This window comes from Oryctolagus cuniculus, chromosome 4, assembly GCF_964237555.1.
Source record: "Oryctolagus cuniculus chromosome 4, mOryCun1.1, whole genome shotgun sequence".
In the NCBI taxonomy this organism is placed as follows: domain Eukaryota; kingdom Metazoa; phylum Chordata; class Mammalia; order Lagomorpha; family Leporidae; genus Oryctolagus; species Oryctolagus cuniculus.
In genome coordinates this window covers 89,712,641-89,739,162 of record NC_091435.1, presented here as the reverse complement: position 1 = coordinate 89,739,162, position 26,522 = coordinate 89,712,641, and the positions used below count along the sequence as shown (strand labels likewise).

At 37.7% G+C, this 26,522-nt stretch overlaps 1 protein-coding gene across 8 annotated transcripts in view; it reads left to right on the top strand.

Moving 5' to 3' along the window:
- The window catches only part of TP63 (tumor protein p63), a 254,016-nt gene extending 232,999 nt beyond the window's left edge, over positions 1-21,017 (top strand). For 3 of the 8 annotated variants that reach the window (XM_008266646.4, XM_002716509.5, XM_008266647.4), the window contains 4 exons: positions 11,312-11,469; positions 13,549-13,693; positions 15,001-15,094; positions 17,955-21,017. In XM_008266646.4, the coding sequence (XP_008264868.3) occupies positions 11,312-11,469; positions 13,549-13,693; positions 15,001-15,094; positions 17,955-18,251 (694 nt within the window). In that variant the 3' untranslated portion in view covers positions 18,252-21,017. Of the gene's footprint in view, positions 1-5,833; positions 7,069-11,311; positions 11,470-13,548; positions 13,694-15,000; positions 15,095-17,954 lie in introns of those variants that run through there. The other 5 variants (XM_051818895.2, XM_051818894.2, XM_070072370.1 and 2 more) reach the window with 3 other exon arrangements.
- The last annotated feature ends 5,505 nt before the right edge of the window (positions 21,018-26,522 follow it).

Here is a 26,522-nt window from a genome sequence, read left to right as displayed (position 1 = left end):
ATGAAAGGATAGAAGGTTGGCTAATCAGGACTCTGTTTATACTTACATTTCAGTGGTTAAAAATAATCACTTATTAGCTTAATTGAGATATTGTATGTGTGTTAGAAATATTGCCAGATTCTCTGCAGATAATGTAAAATATACGCATTTTTGAGTCCATCTGAGTACTTTAAACATTCAACTTTGCAGGCAAAAAGAAATGAAGCCACACTGTTCTCTAGGTTTAAATAAATAAATAAAAATGGAAAAATTTTTTTAAAAAATGAAGCCAATAACTATCTTTCCTGAGGCAAAGAATATCTTGTACAATAGAAATGCAAATGAGCAATAAATAAGTCTCCTGGACTAATATCTTGTTAGCTACTATAAGGGAGACAGCTATAGAGAGTATAATAAAGAGGAACTCCTTAGTCTGTTGTTGTTTTTTTTTTTTTTTTAATCAACCAAAGTCAGTTTGGGCTGGAATACATCTCAGATATTCAGGGGGCATCCCAAAGCATCTGTTGACTATGGGGTGAAGTGGGAAGCAGAGGAAGAGAAAAGAGGTGTGCTCTGTCTTCAAAGGACTTTGAATTCCTGACGTGTTTAAGACCCTTTTTGGCTGGGAGGGATCTCACCATTTACTGTTTAGCATGAAAGTTTTGGAAACCGAAATTATATGGTGTTTTTACCTAAGGCTGAGCAGAAAGTTTAATTAGCTAATTCCTTGGGGACACAAAATATTCCAAAGTAGAATTAGAACTCAGGGTTGCAGACAGAATTCCTATTGCCCATCATGTAAGTTTGTTGGGAAATCATTATGGAAATACATGTTAATATATTCTGATGCAAAATCAATTTAGTTCTTATAAAAGCTGTTCAACAGGGATCAAAGAAATAGAGACCTGTAACATCCTTTATAGACCCGGAGGGAAGAAGTGCCTTTCCCAAGATAGGTACATTGCGGGATTAAGAAACACTCCCAAATTGTTTCCAGTTCACTGTGGAAAAGTTTGACTCTGCCAAAATGACCCCAGGAAAATTGCACATAATGTACTATGCTGAACTGGTTGCTCTGTGATCCTGTTGCCTATCTTTTTTCCCGTTCACAGGAAAAGGTCTGACCATTTAGCACAAAGATAGGTCAGCTTTTTCCCCTGCTATATAGTACTGGTGATAAATACTAAATTGATGGCTTTTTATGCCTTATGATCTGTTGCAACTACTCAGTTCTGTGATTCTAGCACAAAAAGACTTCTGTCATACATAAATGCAGAGTGAGAGTGGTTGTTACTATAAAATTTTACTTACGGACTCTGAAATTGAATTGCATAAATTCTTACATGCTGTGAAATATTGTTTCCTTTTGATTCTTCCTACCCCATTTAAACATATAAAACCCATTCTCAATTTAGGAGCCAGTTTTGGCCTCATCACTGCCCTTTGCTAATCCCTCTAGTACATAGATGAGTGGCTCTTCTTTGATTGCTTTTTGAGACTCAGATTTTGTTTGATAAGTATAATTAGAAGTTAATATCTTTATCCCAAGATATAGAAGTGTTATGGGTTTTAGAACTTCTAAAGTGAGTTTTCAGTGGCGTTTCATTGTCTAAGAAGAACAGCAGAAACCTTTAACAGAGATCTCTTTCTTCTTAGAAAGTTAGACATGCCCATCAAGAAATGCAATATAGCTAATGATGCAACCCCATTATCAGATAAGACTAAAATAGCTGATTTATATAACAATTCTAATTGAAGGTCTGCTACATGAAAGCATTAAGGAAAGAGAAGAGAAAGATGGAGTTTCTGCCATCCCTTATCTGGCAATGTAATGGGGAATTCCTAACCAAAATGCCTTTTGAATTTTAAGAAAACTCTGGAAGTTTGGAAGTTTAGTCTCAGCATTATATAAACTAATAGGACAATTTTAAACAGCTTCTATAGATCATATAAGAAAGAGAATTGTTTACTATGATTTTAGAGATTTTGCAAGCCAGGAGGATGAGCATAAATCACAGGCCTAAGCTATTTGTGTTTGTTGAAGTGACACATAAAAATGCATATTTGTGTGCACCTACATGATGAGTGACACAGTGCTTCCTGTCTGACTAGCTTACATCGCTCTAATGGGAAATGTATTATTCATATTTCAGATAGCATTCCATTTCATCTGAGAAGAAAATATATCTTAAAACTGTGTTCTTTAAAACAGCCCAAAAGATTTTAGGAACTTGTTTTCATTTTTTTTTTTTTTTGCATGTGTGGTCACAGATAAACAGTGAGAAATGAGTAACCTTTTAGATCCTTGGTGTGATTATTTGAAAGTATCATATGCATGTTTTTGAGTTATATCTCACAGCTGTGGTAACTTGTGCATGAGAATCTAACAAGCTATAAAATGAAATCTTTGCAAAATATAGACATTTAGACTAATTATGCCTTTGCAACATTATACATATGAGGGTCTCCACTGAGTGATATACATCAACATAAATCCTCTAGTTGATGTATTCTTCAGCTGAGGTTCTTTTATTTTCAGCTTTTTGTTTTCATGTAATCTCCAAGAAAGAACATGAACGACTAGACAAAGAAAATTGGAAATCTAATTTCTTGGCAATAATTTGAAAAGAATAAATCATCTTGGAAAATGCCTTTAACATACTGTGATTTCCTTTCCAAAATATAGTACCAATTTTATGCTGCTAAAGAATCAATTTTGTACTTTCCTTTTCAGTAGAAGGAAAATTAGTGAGAAGGCATATCTTTCTAAAAGGTGGCAATGCCATATTTTCAGTTTAAATATTTTGTTAGTGCCCCACTATGTGTTTTCTCGCTGCCTACTTTTCATTTGTGCATGGTCTTCTTTGTTAAAAGATTCCTTCAAAATTACCTTCATGATCATAGGCATTTATGTAAGATAGATTTTACACTGAGTTGTCATGAATCAAATTGTTACAGACAGAAGTAGGCTCTACATTCTTTATAAAGAAATTTGATTTTAGTTGATGTGCCCACATTGGTATAAATATATGCAGTTATGTTTACAGAAGCCAGTATTTACAGGGAAGACAAATTGGGCGCCCTTTTTGCATTAGACTTCTTGCCTTTATGTTTTCAAGGAATATTAATGCTTAAGATGCCTTTATGGAAGCCATTTGACACCTATTTAGCAGTCTTTGGATTTCTATATTTCAGACCAAGTCCATCTTTGTTTTTTTTTGGTTTTTTTTTTTTTTTTTACTTTTTCCTGTAGTTTACCCTATATCTTGGTTTCTGTCCTGTCCTAATCTCAGACCAACATCAATTTGTCCTAGGTTTGTTTATAGCCTAACTCATGCTTTTCTCTGGAAAATTATTTTTACAGTTTCTATAGGATAGACTTCATTTAAATTTGAATGTCAATGTGTGATCCTGTGCCCTTAATATTTTTCTTTATCATTTGATAATTGTAGCTCAATAGTAATACAAGCCAAGGAATAGTCCAACAGCACAGAATCTTCAAGGCTATCCAGTCTCTCACACTGTACCTGATACCCAGTAACTACACGTGTACTGTGATTTCATATCCAGTTCACACTAGAGTTATAGAATAAGATTGGAACATAGAGCTCTTCTCTCTGCAATGTTTTGTCTGCTTAATTAGTTAAGTTATAATAAAACTAAAGCAATAACTACAAAGGTATTTCAAAAAAAATTATGGGAAAAGGAACTATATGATGTTTATTTTGATGCAAAAAACCTTTTTTGAAATCCATGCATATAAGGGGTCTTCATAACATTTATGGAAAATGCATATTATAAAAAACTGTGTATGGAATTTTATTTTTTTTTTGTTTATTTGAAAGGCAGAGAGAGAAAGAGATAGAGACAGACAGATGTCCCATCTTTTGGTTCACTCCCCAAATGCTCACAAAGCCAAGGGTGGGGCCAGGCCAAAGCCAAGACCCAGAGACTCAATTCAGTTCTCCCACTTGGGTGGCATGGACTCAAGTACTTGAGTCACCTGTTCTCTCCCAGTGTGAGCACATAAGCAGAAAATTGGAATAGGAGACATAGCTGGGACTCAGATTTAGGCACTCAAATATAGGATGCAGGCATCCCAAGTGACATCTTAATTGTTGCACTAAATGCCCACCCTGTACGTGGATTTTGAATTTTTTTACACTAAAATAAATGTATCTTTTAATTCCATTTTATGTAAAGCTTTTGAAATATCTTTATGTCTCTGTTACCAGTTAGTTGGTATTCACCTTTGCTGTTTCCATTTGAAGTTCTATCTCTTTTAGGTCATTTGGATGTTATTATCTTCAAGAATATTGATTTTTTTTCCTCAGATTCATGTAACTTAGGGAGAAGAAAACAATATTTTCAGGACCATCAATGTAGGAGAGAGCAGAGGACACAAACCTCCAAACTGTTAGAAGGAATTAACATATTTCTAGGGTTGGTAGAGACAGTCTTTATAGTTCCAGAATATCTATTTGAAATCCCAGCTTTCTAGGTAAAATCAGGTGAATATTGGAAATTTCATATGTTCAAACTTACAGTAAGAAACAGCACACATTTTTACTGTTAACACACTGTTAACACTGTTGCTTTTAACTTTGAAGCTATGTTATAAATGTTTCAGGGCAAAGATTTATTAGCTCTGAGTTGGTAATAAAGGAAAAACTCAAAGATTAAATCACTTTTCAAAGTTTTCCCATCTTGTTGCAGATCTAGTGTAAGTTCTAGGTCAGAAAGCTTGAACCCCGTGGTTCCCACACCCTTATCTGGGATAGAACACTTGTGTGATTTTAGCATGTTGTTGTATGTCCATCTGTGCTTCAAGAGAAGCTCTGACTTTAACATCCAACCAAGAAGCCAGAGCTGTAGTGTTTTAGTTGGTAGTAACTTGCTTCCTTACTAATGTGTATTCTGGCATATTTTATAAAGATACCAATTCGTGCTGATGAGATAGTTTTCTGACTTCCAGCACTAACCAAGCAAAAATGGCCTTGTTCTGAAAGTAACCCAAGATGATTCAAAAAGCCAGGCTGGGAAACAATTCCCAAGCAGTTGATGGAGTTGCACAACCTCTAGCAAAATAAAAGGGCTTTTTTTTCTGGCATGCTTGTGGCATAATTGATTTCTTAATTATGCAAAGGTTGCTTTCATGAGTTTGATATATGCTTTTATAGGCCAAGTTTGTGACTGAAAGGATTAAGATATTATCCCTCTCAATGTGGGCACATACAAAATGCTCATTAATAGTTCTTTACAAATGCATGATGACGCAGCCCCTATGCTGATAAGATCATATTTCTTCATATTTCACAGTTAGGCTAGACAAGAGCAGTAATGAGGTATAATAATTGGACAGATGACATTTTTACCAAGATGAAAGTTTATTCTAGTTTCTCCAATGCCTTCTTTAATTAATTGTGTCCAGTAAGCCAAGCATACGTCCATATTGTCAAGCAGTATGCTAAGCACCTTGACCTACCTTGTGTCATTAGTCCTCAATGGACTCACCTGTGGAACTTGTTAAAGATATATGTGCCTGCATCCCAGCCTGCTCTCAGAAGAGATCTGGAAAATGCATTTTTTGTATAAATTCCACAGGTGATTCTGATACATACATCTGGTTATCTCCTACTGCTTTATCTCATTTCTTCTTCATAAAAATCTTGAGAAATACTTGGGCAATTTTTAAGGAGGACAAAAAGGAAGGAACAAAAGTAACTTTTCAGGCATTCAGTTCTGTCTGTGCTATGATCATGAAGGTATGAGGAGTGTGTTTCTGTGCTCAGTGGATTTGAAAACGTGACGACCTAAGCCTTCATCTTTTCTTTTCTCTGGTTCCTCTCTGCAGTCTCCTTTCAGCCTGCTTCAGGAATGAGCTTGTGGAGCCCCGGAGAGAAACTCCGAAACAATCTGACGTCTTCTTTAGACATTCCAACTCCCACAACCGATCAGTGTACCCATAGAGCTCCCCTCCCCGTGTTTGAAGAGTGTGTGTTTGTTGTTTGTCCATGTCTTTATCTTTGTGTACTTGTGTGTGTGTACCCAGCCCTCGTAGGCAGGACTTGAAGACACTTTGGCTCAGAGACGCAACTGCTCAAAGGCACACAGCCTCTAGTGAGAGAATCATTGGAAGGGACTCAAAACTTTACCAGAAAGGGCGTTTTCTGCAGATTTGTGTCCTGTGATCTGATGTTGGCCGATCAGGAACTTCTGTGTTTGTCTGTGAGCTTCTGGTCGTTTCCTGGCAGGAAGGGAGTCAGGTGGGGAGAGGGGCATTAAGATGTTTATTGGAACCCGTTTCTGTTACCTTCTGTTGTGTTTCTAAAACTCATAAAGAAGCTTTTGAGCAGGTCTCAAACTTACGAAATGTTTTTAAGAAAAAGAGAAAAACGTTGTTATTGTCTATGCAAAAGTAGATTGTAGGTGATTGAGAGACTCAGGCCCTTTGAATGCTGGTCATGAAGCAATATTGCAAATAGTACCAAACTAAGGTGTCCAGTGTACTGCTGGGCAGAGAGGTGACAATCACCACATGTAGCCACTTTGGGGAGGATAGGGTGTTTTTTCTTTTTTGAGAACTTGCATTATGATTATCCTTCCCTCGCAGGGAGCTACAAAGCTCAGTAGTGCTCTGTGAGACCCTGTCTCTGCCACCATATGTCAGTATATCTGATATGATAGAGAGTCTTCTTGCGCATGAAACCCTGGAGACCTATCCCAAAACTGTTGTGTACACCCCAAGGTCAGTATGCTAAAATTGTGGTTTCAGTAGGAAGATATAAAACCACCCCAGTCATGTTGTCCCAGGCAGTTTTTCCATTACTAAGTGCCCCAAATGGAGTTCAAAGACCTCTCACTGAATCTGTGACGAATCTGGAGCATCTAGCCCTCAATGCTACCCACCGTGAAACCAGCCATTTTTCTGACATTGTTCACATGCGTTTCTCCAGGTTCTCCACCCCAGTCTTTCCCCACCAAATCGATTCACTCTGTATCACCGAGACAATGATATCTTGTTATTGAGGCTGTTGCTTTAATGGATGTGTGATTTAAATTTTCAATAAACTTTTGCATCTTGGTTTATCTTACCGTTTTTTGTTTCTGTCTCTCTTGCTTCCCCTCCCCCACTCTGAATTACTAGACTATCTTACTGTAAATGCTTGAAATGCCATGCGTAAGTCAAAAAGCAAGAGTAACAAAACAGTCGCTTTGGTCCTGTCTATATTTCTTCAGCATTATTTTGTGTTTTATTTAATACACACTGCATCAAAGTTATCCTAAAAATTCAATACAATGGTTAGACTAATTTAAAAATATATTTTAGATGTAATAGGGTTTAATTTTGATATGGGGAGCTGGACACTATTATACTACTTATTGACATCTTTGAAAAACTCTCAAGTTGTAGCTTATGTTGCCAAATTTGCTAAAATGAATTTAAATCAAATCCAAATCTATTAAATAATTTGGCTTCTATGATGTAGGCATTAGCAAATATTTAGCCAAAAACCCTTGGTGAAACCTGTTGTCCAATTTACTTTTTGTTTTTATTTATAGTATGTTCTGTGCTCTGAGTTATTGTTTTCAAAAGCTTTATTAGAATATGTCTTAAGTTAAAATAATTGATCTCATAGATTTGATAAATACTTAAGAAAACATTTTTATGTTTGAGATAAAAATATATTAGTAAAATCAGGTGATCATATGCTCTTGTTACTTTTGCAAAGTGTTTGCAGTTAGCCTAATCACTTTGATTTGCAAAGCCCTTAAAGGGTTGGTGTGTATGTTTAGGTATTTAACATTTGCTTTTATTCTGAATGTTTTTTTAGTGGAGGTACAATTACTTTTCTTATATTTCATGTCTTCCCTTTTTTCTTTTTTTCTTTTTTTTTTTTTGCCTTTGGCCTTCCTCATACAAGAGATGTACTGTTTTATCTTCAATATCTCCTCCCCCCCTCAAATTTTACATACTTCAGAAATGGTTTATTAGAATAGATTTAGCCTGAAGTATTTTTAAATTCTACTCGAGAGTTGCTTTTAAAATTAGCAGTGGAAGATTTGAACTACAAAGGAGGAAAAAAAGGTATAGTGGAATCCTCGGCATCTGGTAGGTGGAGAGAGTAATTTGTGTCTTAGGAATTTTGACGTTTTACCATGTAGTCACTAGAGCTCGAATCAGGAAACCTGATTTCTAATCTCAGGGGATCTGACACCAACAGCCCTGAAATTCGAAATGGTATTCTAAACAATGCACATAGATGCTTACATTGTTGGAGTTAAGAACTAGGAATTCCCTTCACCTGGATTTCTCCTCAAAACTAAAAATCCATGCCATATGCCTTTCTGCATCCAGTCCCTTGGATTCCCAGAAGAATCTAGTGAGCATCTAAAGAAAACAACCCTGGGTATGCACGTTGTCATCTTTCCTGAGGAGCATTGTGTTCTCAATTTCTGGATTTTGATTTTGGTTTCCGATGGGGGCTGGTTAAGAAAAGCTCAACTGCACAGATCTTGTTGTTCTAGACACATTTTCCCTCTCTTCAGTTTCCCCAGAAATCCTTGAGACTGTCTATCCAAGGACCATGGCATTAGGTCTGTACTTGGGGAGTGGGAGGATATGGTTGTCCTACACGGTCCTTAGATTGGCCCTGAATTTATTTAGTCTCATTTCCTTTTCCTCAATGTGCAGAGGCTGTCAGAATGTTCCTTCTGTTTCAGACATTGTGACTTTAATAATAAACAGACTACCTTGATCTCTCTCCTTGTAGTTTGAAGACTCACTTCTCCATTAAAGGAGATGCATTCAGATTTTCTGACCTTTTTAGATTCCCTTATCCCCAGTCATTTGCTTGTCCTAATTTCTAAGTTTGTCCAGTTAATAATTGATATCCCCTCTGGATACTTTTCCTATTAATTCTTGAATTAGAACCTTCCATCCCCTTAACCACATACTAGAATGTTCAAGATTTGGAGCTGGAGGTAAGAGTGAAGGCAAACCTTCTTGCATACCTAGAAGTCACTGGGCAACATGCAGGACTCTTTTTTTTTTTTTTTTTTTTGACAGGTAGAGCGGACAGTGAGACAGACAGAGAGAAAGGTCTTCCTTTTGCCGTTGGTTCACCCTCCAATGGCCGCCGTGATCCGAAGGCAGGAGCCAGGTGCTTCTCCTGGTCTCCCATGTGGGTGCAGGGCCTAAGCACTTGGGCCATAGCAGAGAGCTGGCCTGGAAGAGGGGCAACCAGGACAGAATCCAGTGACCCGACCGGGACTAGAACCCGGTGTGCCGGCGCCACAGGCAGAGGATTAGCCTATTGAGCCATGGCACCGGCCAACATGCAGGACTCTTACATTATCTCATTTAATCTTCCTAGAAAAACTTCCAGAGCAAATGTCATGCCTGTTCTATAGATTAAGAAAGTGAGATCCAAGAGACTTGCATAATAGCCCAAGTCACATAATTAATTTGTATCAGACCCAAAAGGTGGCCCAGATGGTTTGATTGGCTCCAAAATCTATATTTCTTTGTTGTTCGTCTGTGGTTTCTGACCTAGCCTCTTTAAATTAAGTGGCTTTTGATGAAAAACAATAAATTAACTAACAAATTAGTCAAATCAAAATAATGACCATAAGGGAAAGAGAGAAGGAAATTATAACAGGATTTAGAAGAAGATATTTATGATAACTGAGGATGCATGGAAAGTCCAGAGCTTGAAAGTGTATCCTTATTTTCCTGATTGTGAACATCAGCAGTTCAAGTGACGCTTTCCTTTAGCCCTTACCTTATGTTCAAATGGCTTCGGGGATTAGGACATATTGCTGAAGGTCTCTAGGTAACAGAAGAGCAACTTAGATCTGAAAAACGGGCTATTCAGCATCTTAGGTACTGTGCAATGGCAAAGACAGGTGAAGAAAAAGCTGCTAGCAAAACTTCTTTTTGCTACATTGCCCTGTGTTTTGCTATATTTAATAGAGACTTATGGATCTTCCTAAGTAGATCCAAATGTTCTGACTCCAATGCAAGGCTCCTGTACAGGGATAGAGTGGGTTTGGAAGTGTTTTCTAATAGCTGGGTGACCCCTTTATCAAATTTCTCACTCCTTACTCTTTTTCAGTTTCTCACATTTCTTTTACCCCTTCACTCATTTTTTATCCTGTAACCTATTTTCCATCACTGTCTTATTTCTGGGAAAGTGCCACAGAGTGAAATATAAAACTCTTGGATTAGATACCAGGAGACCTAATTGTACCCTCAATTATCCATTTAGCAATTTATGATCTTGGGCACACTTATTTCTCAGAGACTTATAGTTACTCATCTGCATAATAGGAATAATGATCTCTACCCATCATGCCCTACTATACCATGATCTGTTCCACAGGCGGTTGTGACAGTCATTCAGATCATGTGTGAAAGAGAGACTGTAACCTGAAGTGTTTATAATCCTATAAACCTCTGTTTTTACAATTTGGATCTATGATTGTGAGTGCTTGAGAAGTACTAAAGAGGAAAACAGTGCCCTACTACTTTACAAGCTGTCGTGGTAAAAATGCACCAGAAGTGTACATCATACATTACACCTTGTCATGCTAATTTATTCAAATGTTGTACAGTATATTGCTTACATTCCCTTAGCTATAGCTCTTCAGAGGGATAGAATAGAGGCTTCCCTGATTCCATGTAATTTTGGAGAGGACACAGTGGCAGCTTCAAAGATCAACCCTACAACTGTACCTCTTTTAAACATTCTTTTATTTTTTAAATTATTTTTCCATGTTTTCTTGTGACCTAGGTTCATTTACAGAACATTCAAAATTTGAATCCTATGAAAATAAAACTGAAAGAAGGCAGTTTATTTGTCCTTCAAATATAGTAACAGAAAAAAGGCAAATAGGAATAAAATATTATGTCTTGTTTGATGATTGTTAAAGGGAGTTTTTCCCATCAAAGGTTAGAAACATGCTAACCTTTCATTCTGTGGTCACAGTAATTACATAGTATTAATGCTTTGTAGTATAGAAAGTTCTTTCTCAGTTTCTGTTTTTCAGTTCTTATCATGGCCTTACAGGGTAGCATGGATTACTGTCTCCATTGTATCCATTATTCTATGAGCATCTCGAAGATGGGAACCATTTCCTTTTAGATTTCCATGCTCTAATACCTAATGCACACAGCAAGTATATATGTATATAATTTACATTAATTCTGGAGGAATATTTTGCAATGTACAATTCAAGGCCATATTTTACTGTGAGACTTGTTGGAAATGACCAGTGCCCACTCTTCAGTGTCCCATGCTGATCATCATTCCCATGTTTGTGTTCCTAGGACCTCGATGCAGTCTCAGTCTTCATACGGTAACAGCTCCCCACCTCTGAACAAAATGAACAGCATGAACAAGCTGCCTTCTGTGAGCCAGCTTATCAACCCTCAGCAGCGCAACGCCCTCACTCCCACCACCATTCCTGATGGCATGGGAGCCAACAGTAAGAGCATCCCCCTTTAGCTGCAACTGAAGAATGAACAGGGCTAGTGTAGTTGAAAATTTTGCTCTTGAATGGGGAAAAGGGTTGTTGCTAAGCTAAGTGAGAGGCACGGTGGGACAAATCAAAACAAACTTGAGTGGCTTGGGTTTCTCAGAGTTACCTTCTTACTCTTGAAGTGTATGGTTCCTTACAGAACACACTAGTAGAGATGGAGAAGACTGTTCCTTCAGTGGGGATAAGGCTGTCTGAAATAGTCCACTTCCTGCAACTTTACAAAGAGTCAAAAGGAAATGTATCCAATGTGTAGGAAGTAGCGTAATATAGTAGACTTAAAATCTAGGGACAAATTGTAGTCTGTACTCAATTGCAAAATTAGTCACTTCTTTGCTATAATGCTCAATTTTCCATTAGGAAAATTGTCACTCTGCCCACTTAATCAATTATAAGTCTATGCTCTTGCAATCTTTGCCTTCTGAACTCATCTGCTGTATCTCACACACAGTATCGAATTGATCTATAGAGAGGTCTGCCTTTTACTTATTCACACACAAATTCCTCATATGAACTAAGTATAAGTGTAAAAGTATGAAAATTGGGCCTTCAAATATATGACGATTGGCATATAACTTTGCTATAAATATAATTATCTTGTCCACTAAAAATAGATCTAGAAAAGTGTATACCCAAACTTGACAAGAAAAGGATGGTAAAAATTCAGAAGAATATATAATATCCTTAGGGATGCAGAAGACTGAACAGGTATCCTGTAGTCTCCTCCCCTCCCTCTTGTTCATTGAAATCCCTACTTATTTTTTATCAAAGACTTGATCAGAAATTAGCATTGCCTTGAATGGAATGGGTTTTTTGAAAGAAAGGATGCTAGGTTGTGACTTTCTGTAGTCTGGTGAAAGATGTTCACAATTCAGTGAGATAGAGTTGTATGTCCTATGGTTGCTTGATATGGCAACAAAGACTTTAGAGTCAGACTATTCTCTTACTAGTGAAAAACACATTCTAGGTCCCAAAACCTGACCTCCCAACAGGTCTGCTACTTTGACAGTGAAATACTAGGGATCATTCATGTTCTCCTTTGTTTTCCTTCTAGTGAGATCTTAGAATCCTCAACTGATATAAAGGATGACATAATAGTGACAATGGTGGTGATTCTTTTCAATTGTGTTCCTTATCTGCTTTTGCCTATTAATACTTTGCAATTCTTTGATGTACTCAGAAAAATCAGAGGGTAAACAAAATGAGATATGATAGGGTTCTTGCTCTCTACTTAGCTTGTTAGTGACAGAGGTTTTCCTAATGAGTACGCTACCATTCACTGAAAAACAAAACAAAACAAAATGCAATCATCTTTTTGTAGATGCATTACTTCACTATTTTTTATCTGAAAACTAAATAATGTTAGTGTTAAACATTTCTTCTGTATCAGTGAATCTTTATAAGTTGTGGTTTAGGGAAGTACCAATGAGTATTGGTGATTTTTCTGTATATAACCATGAAGTGGGCCGTAAGAAAGAGTTGGAATCTTTAATGTTGTCCTTCCTTATTAGGGGTATTGTTCCTTACAGATATTCAGTGTGTCTTCCTATTCACAAATAAATATTCCAAAGGTCACTTTCATTTATGAGTTTGTTCATTTGTTCACTTAGTTGGGTAGCAGGCACTGTGCTAGTGTCAGTAGAGATCTAAACATGTGTACCTTCTGATTTCTATGCTTGAGGGGGTTAGTATAGTGAGGGAGAAGAAATAAAACCATGAAAGCAACTAGAAGGAGGGATATGTTAACATGAGGAACAATGAGTGATTAGACAGAATTAGAGAAAGGAGTGATAAGAGATTGTCAGATGGTGTACAGAGGCCAAGAAATATGTCATTAATATTGGAGCCTAGTGACTATTCTGTGTACCTAGACGCAGGAGGCTTGAAGGGGGCATAATGAGAGAAAAGACAGAAATGAGAAGCTGGTAACTGAGTCCCTTCCTGAGCTTAAACCAGACAAGATGGTTCCAGGGATTCTGGTATGTGATGATGGCAGTAACCCTCTCTATTCCTCCTGCTTCTGTTCAGTTCCTATGATGGGCACCCACATGCCAATGGCTGGAGACATGAATGGACTCAGCCCTACCCAAGCCCTCCCTCCCCCACTCTCCATGCCATCCACCTCCCACTGCACCCCCCCACCTCCGTATCCCACAGATTGCAGCATTGTCAGGTGAGTCCTCAACATGTGCCCCTGGGTGCCTGTTCTAAGCATATCTGGTTGGTGGAGGGTGGACACTGTAAAAATTGAAAAAATATTTGGATAAAAAAGAAAGCAGCCCTGTAGTTGAAGTTCAGCCCCTGTTGTCTCTGATTTATGGAGTGGTCAGCAATGTTAATCAAGGAGAATTTCTATAATGAACATGGGAAAAAGTGAAAATGTGTGTTTATAGACATGGAGTTTTCATGCCTGCCTTGCCATCTTCACTTATTCCCTGCCTCCTTACACTGTCAATTGTGGCCCTCAAATTGGTGCTCAAGGGCTGGGTTTCCCAAAAGGGCAATACACTTGCTATCTTGCTCCCTTTCTTGCGCTCTAGGCCTCATAGCTCTCAGGCACCAAGGGACCATAATTTTGGAGTTGGATGTCCATAAAAACTTAAATATTAGCAAAATGATGTAAATTTTTAATAATTTGATGGCCTCTGCTATTTTGCATATGGGAAATGGGTGCAGTCCAAGAAGGGGAATTCATATAGAAAGGGAAAGAAATGCATAAAGCCTGAAAGATCTGTTTTACACAAATGTTTACAGATCTTTACAGATGTTTTACACAGAGGTAGGTTCCCAAATTTTGTGCCTACTGCACAGCTTCTGCACCTGCTTCATGAACAGGATGATTCTCTTATTTGGCTGTGGGAAAGATTTATATTCATTCCCATGCAGTGTCAGTCATGGAGATGGAAAAGTGCATGGCTTACCCCACCAAGCACCTGGAACTATGATCATGGCAGTGTCATCAATCTCAGGCTAGCAACAAATTGGAGGGGTCCCATGTTCTGAAGGATGACATAATGACTCTACAGAGTAGTGACTTAGAATTTTTCTTCATCATGTCAGCATTCTCAAAAATCATGAATATAATGCAGTTAGATTGAGATGCTCTTTTTGTATTGAAGACAGAGGAGAAAAGAATTCTGGGGACCTGACCACTGACTCCATCCTTTCACCTTCTGCGATTGTTCCTAAGGCACGTACACATTCCACAGATCACCATTTGGAAAAAATAAAAAAACAACAATAATAAAACTGATCTTCTGGAATCCCTATTGCTGATTTTTCTTTTCTACATACCTAAAATTCAAGTCACTTATAATCTACACTCCTCAAATCCCAGGCCCACATATATTTTATCTTACCCTAGTCTGTAATGTAGGGCATCCAAGGGCAAAATGTTGGGTTTTCCTTTATCTCGCCAATGCAGTTGGGGTGAACTTTCTTTTTCTGTTTCCTCCTTCCTCTTCCCTCTTCCCTCTGCAGTTTCTTAGCAAGGTTGGGCTGTTCATCATGTCTGGACTATTTCACGACCCAGGGGCTGACCACCATCTATCAGATTGAGCATTACTCCATGGATGTAAGTAACTGTTAGACTTTTGAGTTTTATTTCTTCATGTCCTTCCTCTAGCAATATCTGCCTTTTAGATCCACCCCTGCTAGTTTTGAAATTTGTTTTTGCCATGCCCCCAGTCCTCTTTTAATGGGACTTATAATAATGTTAGTAAGATTTCTAGGCCTCAAACTGTCCATATGAGAAACTCAAAAAAATAAATAGTCTTCTTTAGGTATCTGATGAGTCAACAATTATCTATTGTACTCATACTATATGCCAAGTGGAAAGAGGAGATACAATTCTGCCATCAAGAAATGTATAATCCCTAAAGAATTCAGACAACTTTTTGGATGTTCTCTTTAATCTATATAAATCCCCAGAGAGGATACCAGGAAGAAATGGTTGCTATTCTCACTTAAAAACTTGGGAGAAATGATGAAATAGTCACTTTTCATGATGAGATAATGACAGAACCAGGACTAGAACCCTGGTTTGTGAACATCTAGTACATATCCATATTAATGGGCCATTTCTTGCTCTCCTTAATGTAGAACATTGAGGAGATTCAGCTACAGATTGCTTCAATTCTCAGTCCTGTCAGAATAGGGCCCAGCCATCCCTGATCACTGGGCATGACCACTAGTCATAGTTGTAGGTCCTCATCATGCAGTTTAATGGCAGTGAAAGCCTAGAGTTTTCTGGGCTCCAGTTAATCAAATTGGGTTCTAAACTATTTCCTTTCTGGCTTTGTTATTCTTTGATTTGCCTTCTGAAATAAGCTGGATGAGAGGGTACTTTTTCTTGCTTCCTTCTCTACTTCTTGAACTGTTGCTCATGTGGGAGCTAGTGTTGCTCTGGTTTTCAGCAATCCAGTTGTCCTTTCAGGCTGTTCTTCATGTTGCTCTCTTTGAGGGTCACTCTCCTCTCTCCTCGCTTCCAGAGGGTACTTTGGACTGGTGGAAGAAGACAGTCTCTGCCTCTGCTGCTGCTTCTGTAGTTGAAACCTCTCTATTCCCCTCCTTGAGCACCGATGCTAGAGATATCCCCACATCATGAGAATGCCCCAGCTCTTGCTGACAAGTACATACTATGTGGTCCCTAGACCCACCCCTCTCCACTGCGTAAATCACCCTTGGCTGCTGCTCCTTGATAGAATGAATTGTCAGTGAAAACTCTACAGGATTCAGATTATCAGCACGTCAATCCACTGAAGAGAACAGAGTTGCCCCGTATTTGAGGGAGCCTCCTTCCTAAAGTCCTCCGTGGTGGATCAGGGAAGCTGCCCCTTGCCTCACTTTTTAAAGTCTTCCTTTCCAGTTGTCCCTACTGGGGAGTAATCAGGATGTTTCCCTGGTTGTTAGGATGTATAGATGGTTCCAGAAATCCATCTGTTCTTAATGCCAACTCAGGGCCACAGCTTTCTCACCTGTCAGTAACCAGTGAAAATCTACCTAAAGAGTCTTGGAGATTAGGGAAAGATAGTTTACAAAGCACTTCGGACTTACTGAGCATCTCCTAAGTATAAAGAGCAAAGAAGCAAAAACAGTTTATACTCACTTCTCTATTTGTAGTTTACCTTCTTTTTATTGTATTCTTCTGCTGTAGAAGGAAATTGGAGAAACTCCTATGGCCTGAAAATTGACACCACTAGGAAATTCTGACTCTGTGTTAGGAAGAGTTGAGAGGCTGTACAGTTTCCCCACCTTCACCTCAGTTTTCTCCTGTAGATTTCTGGAACAGACATCTTCTTTTCTGCTTATCTATTAGCACCCATCTAGTTATTTGACATCTCTTCCTGGAAAAGGAGTATGGTTAAATTTAGAAGTTTTCTTTAGCATCCCCATAGGATGCAAAGAGTTAATAATATATAAATTCTTAACATATTTATATAAATTCTTAACATATCTAAATTCTTATAAAGTATGCTTTATAGTATTTTCATAGCTACATTTACATTTAAGTCCACAATATATGTTGACTTAAAAATAAAATATACCCATTTTACTAATGAAGACACAGGCCAGAACTGCGAAAATTCTATAGCTGGTTGGTGGCAATAAGAACTTAAGCCATATATTTTCTTACTCCAAGAACAGTGTGCTTCCTGTTTATTAGGATGTTGCATAAAAAATGTAAGCTATTGTTGAGATGCTACCAAGGTTAGTTAAAATCAGTCCTACCTGTGATGCCTGCTACCCTAATGTGGACACAATTGCTCTGCCTTTTGATATCTTGGTTTATCCAAACACCAAGAGACCTTTTGGCCCATGGGTCAGTAGGTCAGTTTTAGGCTGAGAGGCTTTCCTGTGTCCTGTTTATTCTTTCAGTTGTTTAACTTCGTACATGTCAGCTTCTCTGAACTTTAGTTTCTCTGTCTACATAACATGAATACTGCTAATCTGAGGGTACGAACATAAATGAGCCCACGAACAGAAAGTAATTAGTTCAGTGCCTGGCATGTGGGCAGTGCTGAAGCTCCATAAGTAACCTTTCTTGCTCATCTCCTCACTCAGTGGGGGCAACATTCCATGAATACATTTCTTTTAGTATCTAGAACCAGGTAGATTTAAGGGTTAGAAAGGGTCTTATGTTTATGGCTTGGAATTTTGTACACTCATCTAATTATGATCTCTATCTTATCAGTGAAGAAACTGAGGCTCGTAGAGAATCAATGGAGTGTTATCCAGAAGCAGAGATGGCACCTCAAGGCTGTGCCCTAGTGCTTAGTTACAGGTAGCACTGACACCTATCAGAAAGTTAATTTTATTTTCTAATTTAAAGATAAAATTTTTCAGATAAATGAGAGCACTAGAGAATAAAAAAATGGTATGGAGTAAATGTCTGTCTGTTCTACGTCTGCCTGAATCCCTTCCATGTCATGCAGGATTTGGCAAGTCTGAAGATCCCTGAGCAATTCCGACATGCCATCTGGAAGGGCATCCTGGACCACCGGCAGCTGCACGACTTTTCCTCACCTCCCCATCTCCTGCGGACCCCCAGTGGTGCCTCTACGGTCAGTGTGGGCTCCAGTGAGACCCGAGGCGAGCGCGTTATTGATGCTGTGCGCTTCACTCTCCGCCAGACCATCTCCTTCCCACCCCGTGATGAGTGGAATGACTTCAACTTCGACATGGATGCCCGACGCAACAAGCAGCAGCGCATCAAGGAGGAAGGGGAATGAGCTCCTTTACGTGGGCTCTTCCTGAGCTCTGTCTACCCCCTACAGGGCTCTTCTCCTAGATCACCAAAGCAATCTCCCTAGCTCCTCCTCTCCCTCATCTCAGTCTGGTTTCCTAAGGGAAAGAGAAGAGGCTGCCTCTTAGCCAGCATCTGACCTGGCGTCTGATTCCGATTCTGGCTTTAAGCCTTCAAAACTATTGCTTGCTGGACTGAGCTGTCTTGGTTAGGTAGACATGAGCAAAAAAGCAGTGGGTGTCTCCTTAAGCTGCAGAGATCTCTCATTGACTTTTATAAAGCATTTTCACCCTTATAGTCTAAGACTATATATATATATATATATATAAATATGCAGTATATATTTTTGGGTAGGGGCATTGAGTGTTGTTTAAAATGTAATTTAAAGGAAAGGAAATTGAGTTGCACTTACTTTTTTTTATTTACTTATTTTTGGATGACTTATCTATACTTCCCTTCTCTCAAGGGGTATCCTATATGGTAACAGGTATCTACAGCTTGGCACACAGGAGTAATAATGCATATAGATCCCTAAGTTCCTTGAATGCTAAACACATACCATATCAAACCCTTGACTAGATCCAGTTGTATTTATCATTGTTTGTTAAGTGGTTGAGACTGTATATATGTACACGATTTTCTACATTTGTGTATTTTACGTTACCAATATCCTTTCCAATAATGTTTGTTCACTTTGATGCTGTTTAGTGCATTTACAAAAAAATGTCCATGTTCACACAGTCACACACTAAAGAATCACATTCTCTCCTGCTTTTGGGTAGGATTGAGGAATGTGGACCATGGCTAAAGTTCTTAAAAGGTCCATGGCAACAAGTTCAAAACATCTGCTATCATGTATCTGGATTTACCAGTAATGCCCTCAAATTTAGCATGAGATATCTTAGTATTTATTGGGAATGCTTTTCTACTATAACAGAAGCCTTAAGACCCAATTTTGCTACTAGTTTCACTAATTCATACACAATGACTATTTTTTGGTAGAGTTCAGGTTGACTCAATTGGCATAGACACCATCTTTGTAGTTCTTACAAGTTTTAATGTCTACTGAGAATATCCAGGAAAAATAGGATTCATCCAGAAAAAATGAATCTCTACTAAAGAGTAAGATGTCTCAATGAACTTGATGCTCCTGAAAGTTCTTCCAAAATAAAGACAATATTACTTAGTATCTGTTTCTTTTAAAGACACTTCTGTCAGTATAACTGCATGCCTACACTTGTTTACCTTTCTCTCTTCAAGATTTAAAGTAGGAAAGTGATTTGGAAGATACGAAATTATGAGATCAGTTTTCCTGTAGCATTGGTTGCATCACTGTATCATTTTTCTTTTTTGATCAACAACTGTGAGCACCCAGTATCTTGTCCCTCTCCCTTCAGGACTGTGCACAGATATAAAAATGCTTCCATAGATCAAGAATCAGCCTTCAGTGGAAGCTCTTGCTGCAGCCATGTAAACAGAATTGTTCGCAAACTTTGGGAAAACATGTATATGACAATATTCCCCCTAGGGCTTTTGAAAACATGCTTTATAACAAATATTTGTTTTTCAAAATATTAAATATTTTGTATATATGCTAATGAGCTCTAAACTCTTCCCATGCATTCTGGTAAAGGGCTATCATTGCACATAAGTTTCCATTTTTATTTTAAAGTGCAAAAGGGCTAATTTGGCTCTAAAATGTAATGTATGAGTTTTCTCTGAAAAGTGTATATATATTTTGTGTATGAAACATACTTTGTGTTTTGATTCATTTTTTCCTAGGGATAGTGGGTTTTCCAGAACCACAATTGAAACTTTTTGTATTGTTTTTATATTTTCATGGAAATACCATTTAGTAAGAATACGATGCCAAATAAGAAATAATACCACACTTGTAAGAAGTGGGGGGGGGGAGGGAAAGTTGTTTTGTATTTTTTTTATTTTGTACGTTAAAAAGAATGAGTCCTTGATTTCAACATTTTATTGTGCTTAAATGAGAATAAGCACAGTTAATTTCTGGAGCAAGTGTGCAGCTTTGTAAACCCATTAAGGGAAAAATGAAAGCTGTGTCTTGGTAATGTTAGGGGGACAAATGGTTTCCTTTACTGTCCTGAGTGTTTGAATAAACCTAGGACTTCTGAACTATTTCAGCACTATGTAGGTGGCACAAGGGACTCAGAAATCCCTGTACTGTATCTCAAGAGTTTGGCATTAGCCAAAACTGGGCACAACTATCTGGGAAGCAGTTCATACTCCTTGAGTGTTTGAGTAGCCAGGATAAGAGATGAAAATATATAAAGGACAGGCAACCGAGGCAGAACTTAATAGGGTTCTTGTGGCCTCAGCTCAATGTGATTAGCTGAAGAATGGGTTGTTTTTTTCTTTGGAGGTGATTATAAACAGAAATGGAGAGCAGAATTTTCTTCAAATAAATTTACTTTTCATTTTCTTGGTATTGCCCTAAAATACAGTATGTGGGATATTGAATGTTAAAGAGATGTGGGTTTTTTTAATTATTTTTATAACTACAAAAATTAAGCAAATGTCAGAAGTTTTATATGCCTTATTAATGTTTTTCAAAGGTTCTTTCTTATAGATGTGATGCTTTTTTTTTTAAGCTTCAGTTGCTTGTCTTTTGGTATTTTGTGTTAAAGGCTTTTGATGAGCCAGAGGCAAATCTTGAAGCCATTTATGTTTACCAAGACATGCAATAAAATTTAAAAAATAAAAATGCATTGAGAAATTGTGTTGCTGTGCTTGTGTCTGTGTGTGTGTTTGTGTGCGTAACTCTTTGTCCATTCTTCCCTTCTTTTGGTCTAATTTACATCTTGTAGGCAAAGAAGTGACATTGAAAGAGACATGTTTCTTTTTTTATCATAGCATTAATAATCTTGTTTTAGCTGATCTATGAAACAAAAAAGATGAAGAAGTCCTCTTCATTTGTTACATGAGTCACTCACATATTTAATACAGTATTTAATGGGATCAGAAAGAGTTTGCTTTCAGATACGGACCAGACTACAGGTATCCCTAGTGTCTAGCTTTGTGACCTTCCCATGGTGCTCAGTTTTGGCCTTCTCATCATTGTGGGAATGCAATGCAAATTGCCCTCATTGTCTGTGGGAACACAAGGCAGATGCTAGATTCTGACTAGGTCATTCTCTTTTAAACCCTGTGTTGAATATTACCTTTCAATTACGTACATCCATTTAGTCAATAAAATATCTACTCTATCAAAATGGTTTAATGATTTTTATTAAAGAAGTGATTCATTCTTTTATGGGCTAACATCAGATGATGTGAAAACATTGTAATACCTTAGAATTATAAACGACTTTAGAAGATAGCATATACAATCCCTGGTATTGAAAGATAGCATTTTGTTTTCCTAGTTATGAAGATAGCAAGGCAGAAGCAGCTTAAACTATGGGTACAAAAAGACTTCTATTTTTGCCTTTCAGATCTAGGTAATGGATCTCTCGAAATGAAATGACTAGGGGTAGCACTGTTGCATCGTAGACTAAGTCATAGACTATGCCACTTTCGACACCTGTATCCCATATCAAACTGCCTGAGTTGAAGTCCCAGCTCCATTCCTGATTCCAGCTTCCTGCAACTGCACACCCGGGAGGCAGCTGAAAATGGCTCAAGTGCTTGAGTTCCTGCCATTCATATAGCAGAGCTGGATTGAGTTCCTGTCTTCCAGCTTCAGCCTATGCCAACCCTAACTATTGCAGACACTTGGGCAGTGTACCAGCATATGGAAGATCTCTCTTTCTCTCTCACTCGGTCTTTCCATCTTCCATTAAAATAAATAAATTAAATACCATTTTTAAAAAAAGAAACAATGATGGGATTACATTAAGCTTGGCTGTCCAATGGGGTAGTCATTAGATACATGAGACTACTGAACATTTATAAAGGACTAATCAAAATTTAGATGTGCATTCAGTGAACAAAAAACAGATTTTAGAGCCTTAGGGAAAAAATGATATAAAATAGCTCACTGATAATTTTTATGTTGATTACATGTTGAAAATATTTTTAATGAAAAATCTATTTAATTTTACTGGTTTCTTTTTATTTACATGCCTACACAAATTTTAAAATTCTACAAGTGACTTTCTAAGCAATTCTATTGGATAGTTGGTCTAGAAAGATGATACAATAGGAAGCCTATATAAGGATGATGAAATGAATATGCTGTTGTATAGATACTCAGGTTTTTAAAGTGTTGCCTATAAAGCCGGCGCCGTGGCTCAATAGGCTAATCCTCCACCTTGCGGCGCCGGCACACCGGGTTCTAGTCCCGGTTGGGGCGCCGGATTCTGTCCCGGTTGCCCCTCTTCCAGGCCAGCTCTCTGCTATGGCCAGGGAGTGCAGTGGAGGATGGCCCAGGTGCTTGGGCCCTGCACCCCATGGGAGACCAGGAAAAAGCACCTGGCTCCTGGCTCCTGCCAGGATCAGCGCGGTGCGCCGGCTGCAGCGGCGGCCATTGGAGGGTGAACCAACGGCAAAAAGGAAGACCTTTCTCTCTCTGTCTCTCTCTCTCACTGTCCACTCTGCCTGTAAAAAAAAAAAAAAAAAAAAAAAAAAAAAAAAAAAAAAAAAAAAAATAAAGTGTTGCCTATAAGTATTACATCATCTTTCAAGAAGGTATAGAATAATATAGGAGTCAATGTATTTGTACTCAGAATTTTTCATTTTCTTTCCATAGTTAACAAAGAGATTGAAATTGATAGAGGAAAATATTTCAAACTTAAGTTGGAAGATGAATATATAAAGACAGTGTCACCTTAGCCTGTGATGATGACAAAATTCATCTTATGTTAAATCTCAGAGTAAGTCTTAATGTGGTGATATCCTAGATAATTTTTTTCAAACACAAGGCCCAAGGTTTAAGCAATATAATTACAAGGATAAAACAGGATATGTGGTACTCACATCCAGTTAGCTATTCAATAAAAATAGTTTTACCATGTAATGTTTGACAACAAAACCCTGATCATTCTATTTTTTATAAAATGAGATGTGGCTGGATTCTTTCAACTATAATAATTCCTGTGCACTAAAGTTTATTGATGTGCTTCATCAATGGATGAGTGCTCACAGCATGTGCGTATCTAAAGTAATTGGAAGGAAATACACAATAAAGAATTTTAAATGTTGAATTGGTCATTCTAGTTGGTGCTTATAAATATAAAAATGAAAATGACTGCAATTTTGGTGTAAGGAACTTTTGTCATTCTGATATATTTTTCCATAATTATTTCAAATACTGCATTTTGAAGATAAGAATGATAAGAACTAATGATAAGCTGCAATCTATGAATCAGAGATGTGTTTGAAATTATATTTATAAGATATGTCTCACATCACATGATAGTTCATGGGCAGTTAATTGCATTCAAACAATATTTCCCATCTTGAATAAATGTACCACAAAAATGGAAAGCAAAATTTCGACTTTACTGTGCTTAAAATCCTTTAAATTTTTCTTATAAATGTCTTCCATTCTCTGTTTATTATTATTCATCCCATTAATAAAATTACTAAAATATAAAGAATAAAAATTAAAAGGGTTGGGACCAGTGCCATAGCACATCGGGTTAAATCATAGCCTACAATGCTGGCATCTCATAGTGGAGTATCACTTCGAATCCCAGCTGCCCCTCTTTCCATCCAACTCCCTGCTAAAACACCTAGGAAAGCCAGGGAAATGGCCCAAGTATGTGGGCCCCTGTTACCCATGTGGGAGATCCACTTGGAGTTCCAGGCTCCTAACTTCAGCCTCGCCCAGCCTGCCCATTGCTGTCATATGGAAAGTGAGCCAGCATATGGAAAATTGTCTACCTCCCCTCCTTTCTCCCTCTTTCCCTTTTTCTCTGTTACTCTGCCTTTCAAATAAATAAAATAATCTTTAAAAAAATTAAAAGGGTTAACTAGACCCAGAAAATAATGGATGATTACTACATTTCCTACTAGATGGAGAATTTTAGAATAAGTTACCTAAAAAACAGTAGTTAAAAAACACTAAACAATTAATGTTGATTACATATACTTGAGCTATCTAAAATTTGCATAGTGTATCTGAGATCCAGGAGTCAGAGTTCTCTGCTTGGGTAAAACATATTCATTTTGAACAAGGGTAGCCTGGGATCTCAGTGAAGCCTTCCTAGGTGTGGTGAATGTACTCTTAATCTTGAATTAAGTGTCCACTGACTGGCAGGAGAACATGTTTATTATCCATGCAGCCATTCTTTCTCTTTCATAGCCTACAGGTTTTTATATAGGTAAAGTAGAACTCTGGACTTGCAGCTTGAGTATAGACTTCTCATCATCCTCTTTGTTCATTATCAATTTTCTGAACTTGATTGACATCACATCATTTTTTGTGGTGCTTCAGACTCATACCCGCACACATACATACCAAAAGCTATGCAGATGTATAGATTTTCATGGAAATATGAAGAGGCAAGGTAGAAGGAACACTGGACACAAAGAAGTCTCCTGACCTGGGCCAGGTACCTAATGCTTTGCACCTCAATATCATCCCTAAAATGAAGAGATTTGAACACATAACTTGTCAGTATTTCAGTATTTTCCTTTAAAGAAGGCTGAAGGAGGGCAGAAACTTTTCTGTCTACACAGAAATGATACTATAGTTCTAAAACAAGCTAGTCTCGAAACTAATCTGCAGTATGTACAAACCTAAAAAGTCCTGGAACCTCTCCCTTCTCTAGGGAAATTTTCACAGAACAATGAAAAAATATATTATATATATATTTACACACACACACACACAAGGGGTTTTCAAAATGTTCTTAAGAAAAACTAAGCATGGATTTCAAAATTTTATCATTGAATTACATTTTTCTACAAACTGGCAAGTCCCCTTGTGTGTATGTGTGCATGGGTATATATATATATTTAGATAAGGGTAGTTCATCTGCTTAAAATGGTGATTTTAGTCATGCTGGGTGTGTGCTTGAAATTTATGAGATTTGTAACTTCTCACACTGATCCTGAGTCTGTGTGCCAAGTGGATGGCATGTACTGGCAGGTTAACTTCCCCTTTGAGGTTCTGATCAGAACTCGAGGCTTAGGACTTTGGAGAACCTGCATTTTACAATTTGAGTAAAAGTAATATACAGAGAAAAACAGATAAGGAGACATTTCTAGCAGAGAAGGCTTGCGCTGGAAACAGCAGGTAGAAAACAAAGAAGTTTATAAGCACTTCAACTCATCCGATACCTGCTTAATATTCTCAGGAATATCAAAATTTTATCTGTAAGAGGAATTACAACGTCTTTAATAATGATTCAATATTCGTAAACTCTAGATACTACCTCCTATAAGTTGACCATTCATTCTTCTATCTTTTGGCTAAATACATATCAGTCGTATCAATGACTTCTGCAGTTTACTGATGCTTTCTTATACTACTTTGTTAAAGAAAGCACTCAAAAGTTCTCAAAATAAGCAAGATACAGAAAAACTGAAACTGTAACAGAGAGTGAAAGGAAAAAGTGCAGCGATCAACCCATTGTCAGATTCTGGGCTGTGGAATGAGTAGAAAATTTTGCCATGTCATTCCACAGGGCTTACTGCCAAATGCATTTGGTGAATGTTCAGAAATTCTGTTCTCAAGAATTCTGGAATTATAGTGGCATCCAGGTACCAGCACATTTGGTTTAGAACAAATACTGAAAGTCATAATTATCCAAAAGAGAAGTCAGGGAAGAATGCTTCAAGAAATTGCTCCCGTTTGTGAATTTCAGCTATGCAGTAGAAGCCCTAGGAAATATTTGCTAACACTACCTGATGTTCAAAATGGCTCACAAAAGAGTTCATACTTTTTGACGATTCCTCATATGCATGCATTTCAAACTTTTTTTGAAACAAAATAAACTTATCCTTTAATTCCATTTCTCATTAACCTTTTAAAGCTCCCTCATGTCTGAACGCACATGTGTGTAGTTATATAATTTCTTTTTTACTACTTCAGGGATATGGGTATCTCAACTTCTGTTTCCCTTTCCTTTCCCTTTTGCTTTCTCAGGCCCCTTACCAGGTTGTCACCCTAAGTAATTTACTCATAAGTAAAATTAAAGAAACATTGCTTTTGGAAAATTATGCATCTCTACCTGTTCTCTTTCTACTCTGCCAAAGATAGCCATTTTGTATTCCATTCTCTGCTCAGGCTTGATGTTCCCAGCCCAGTGGTAATTCCTTTTATGACAGGTAGGACACCTGG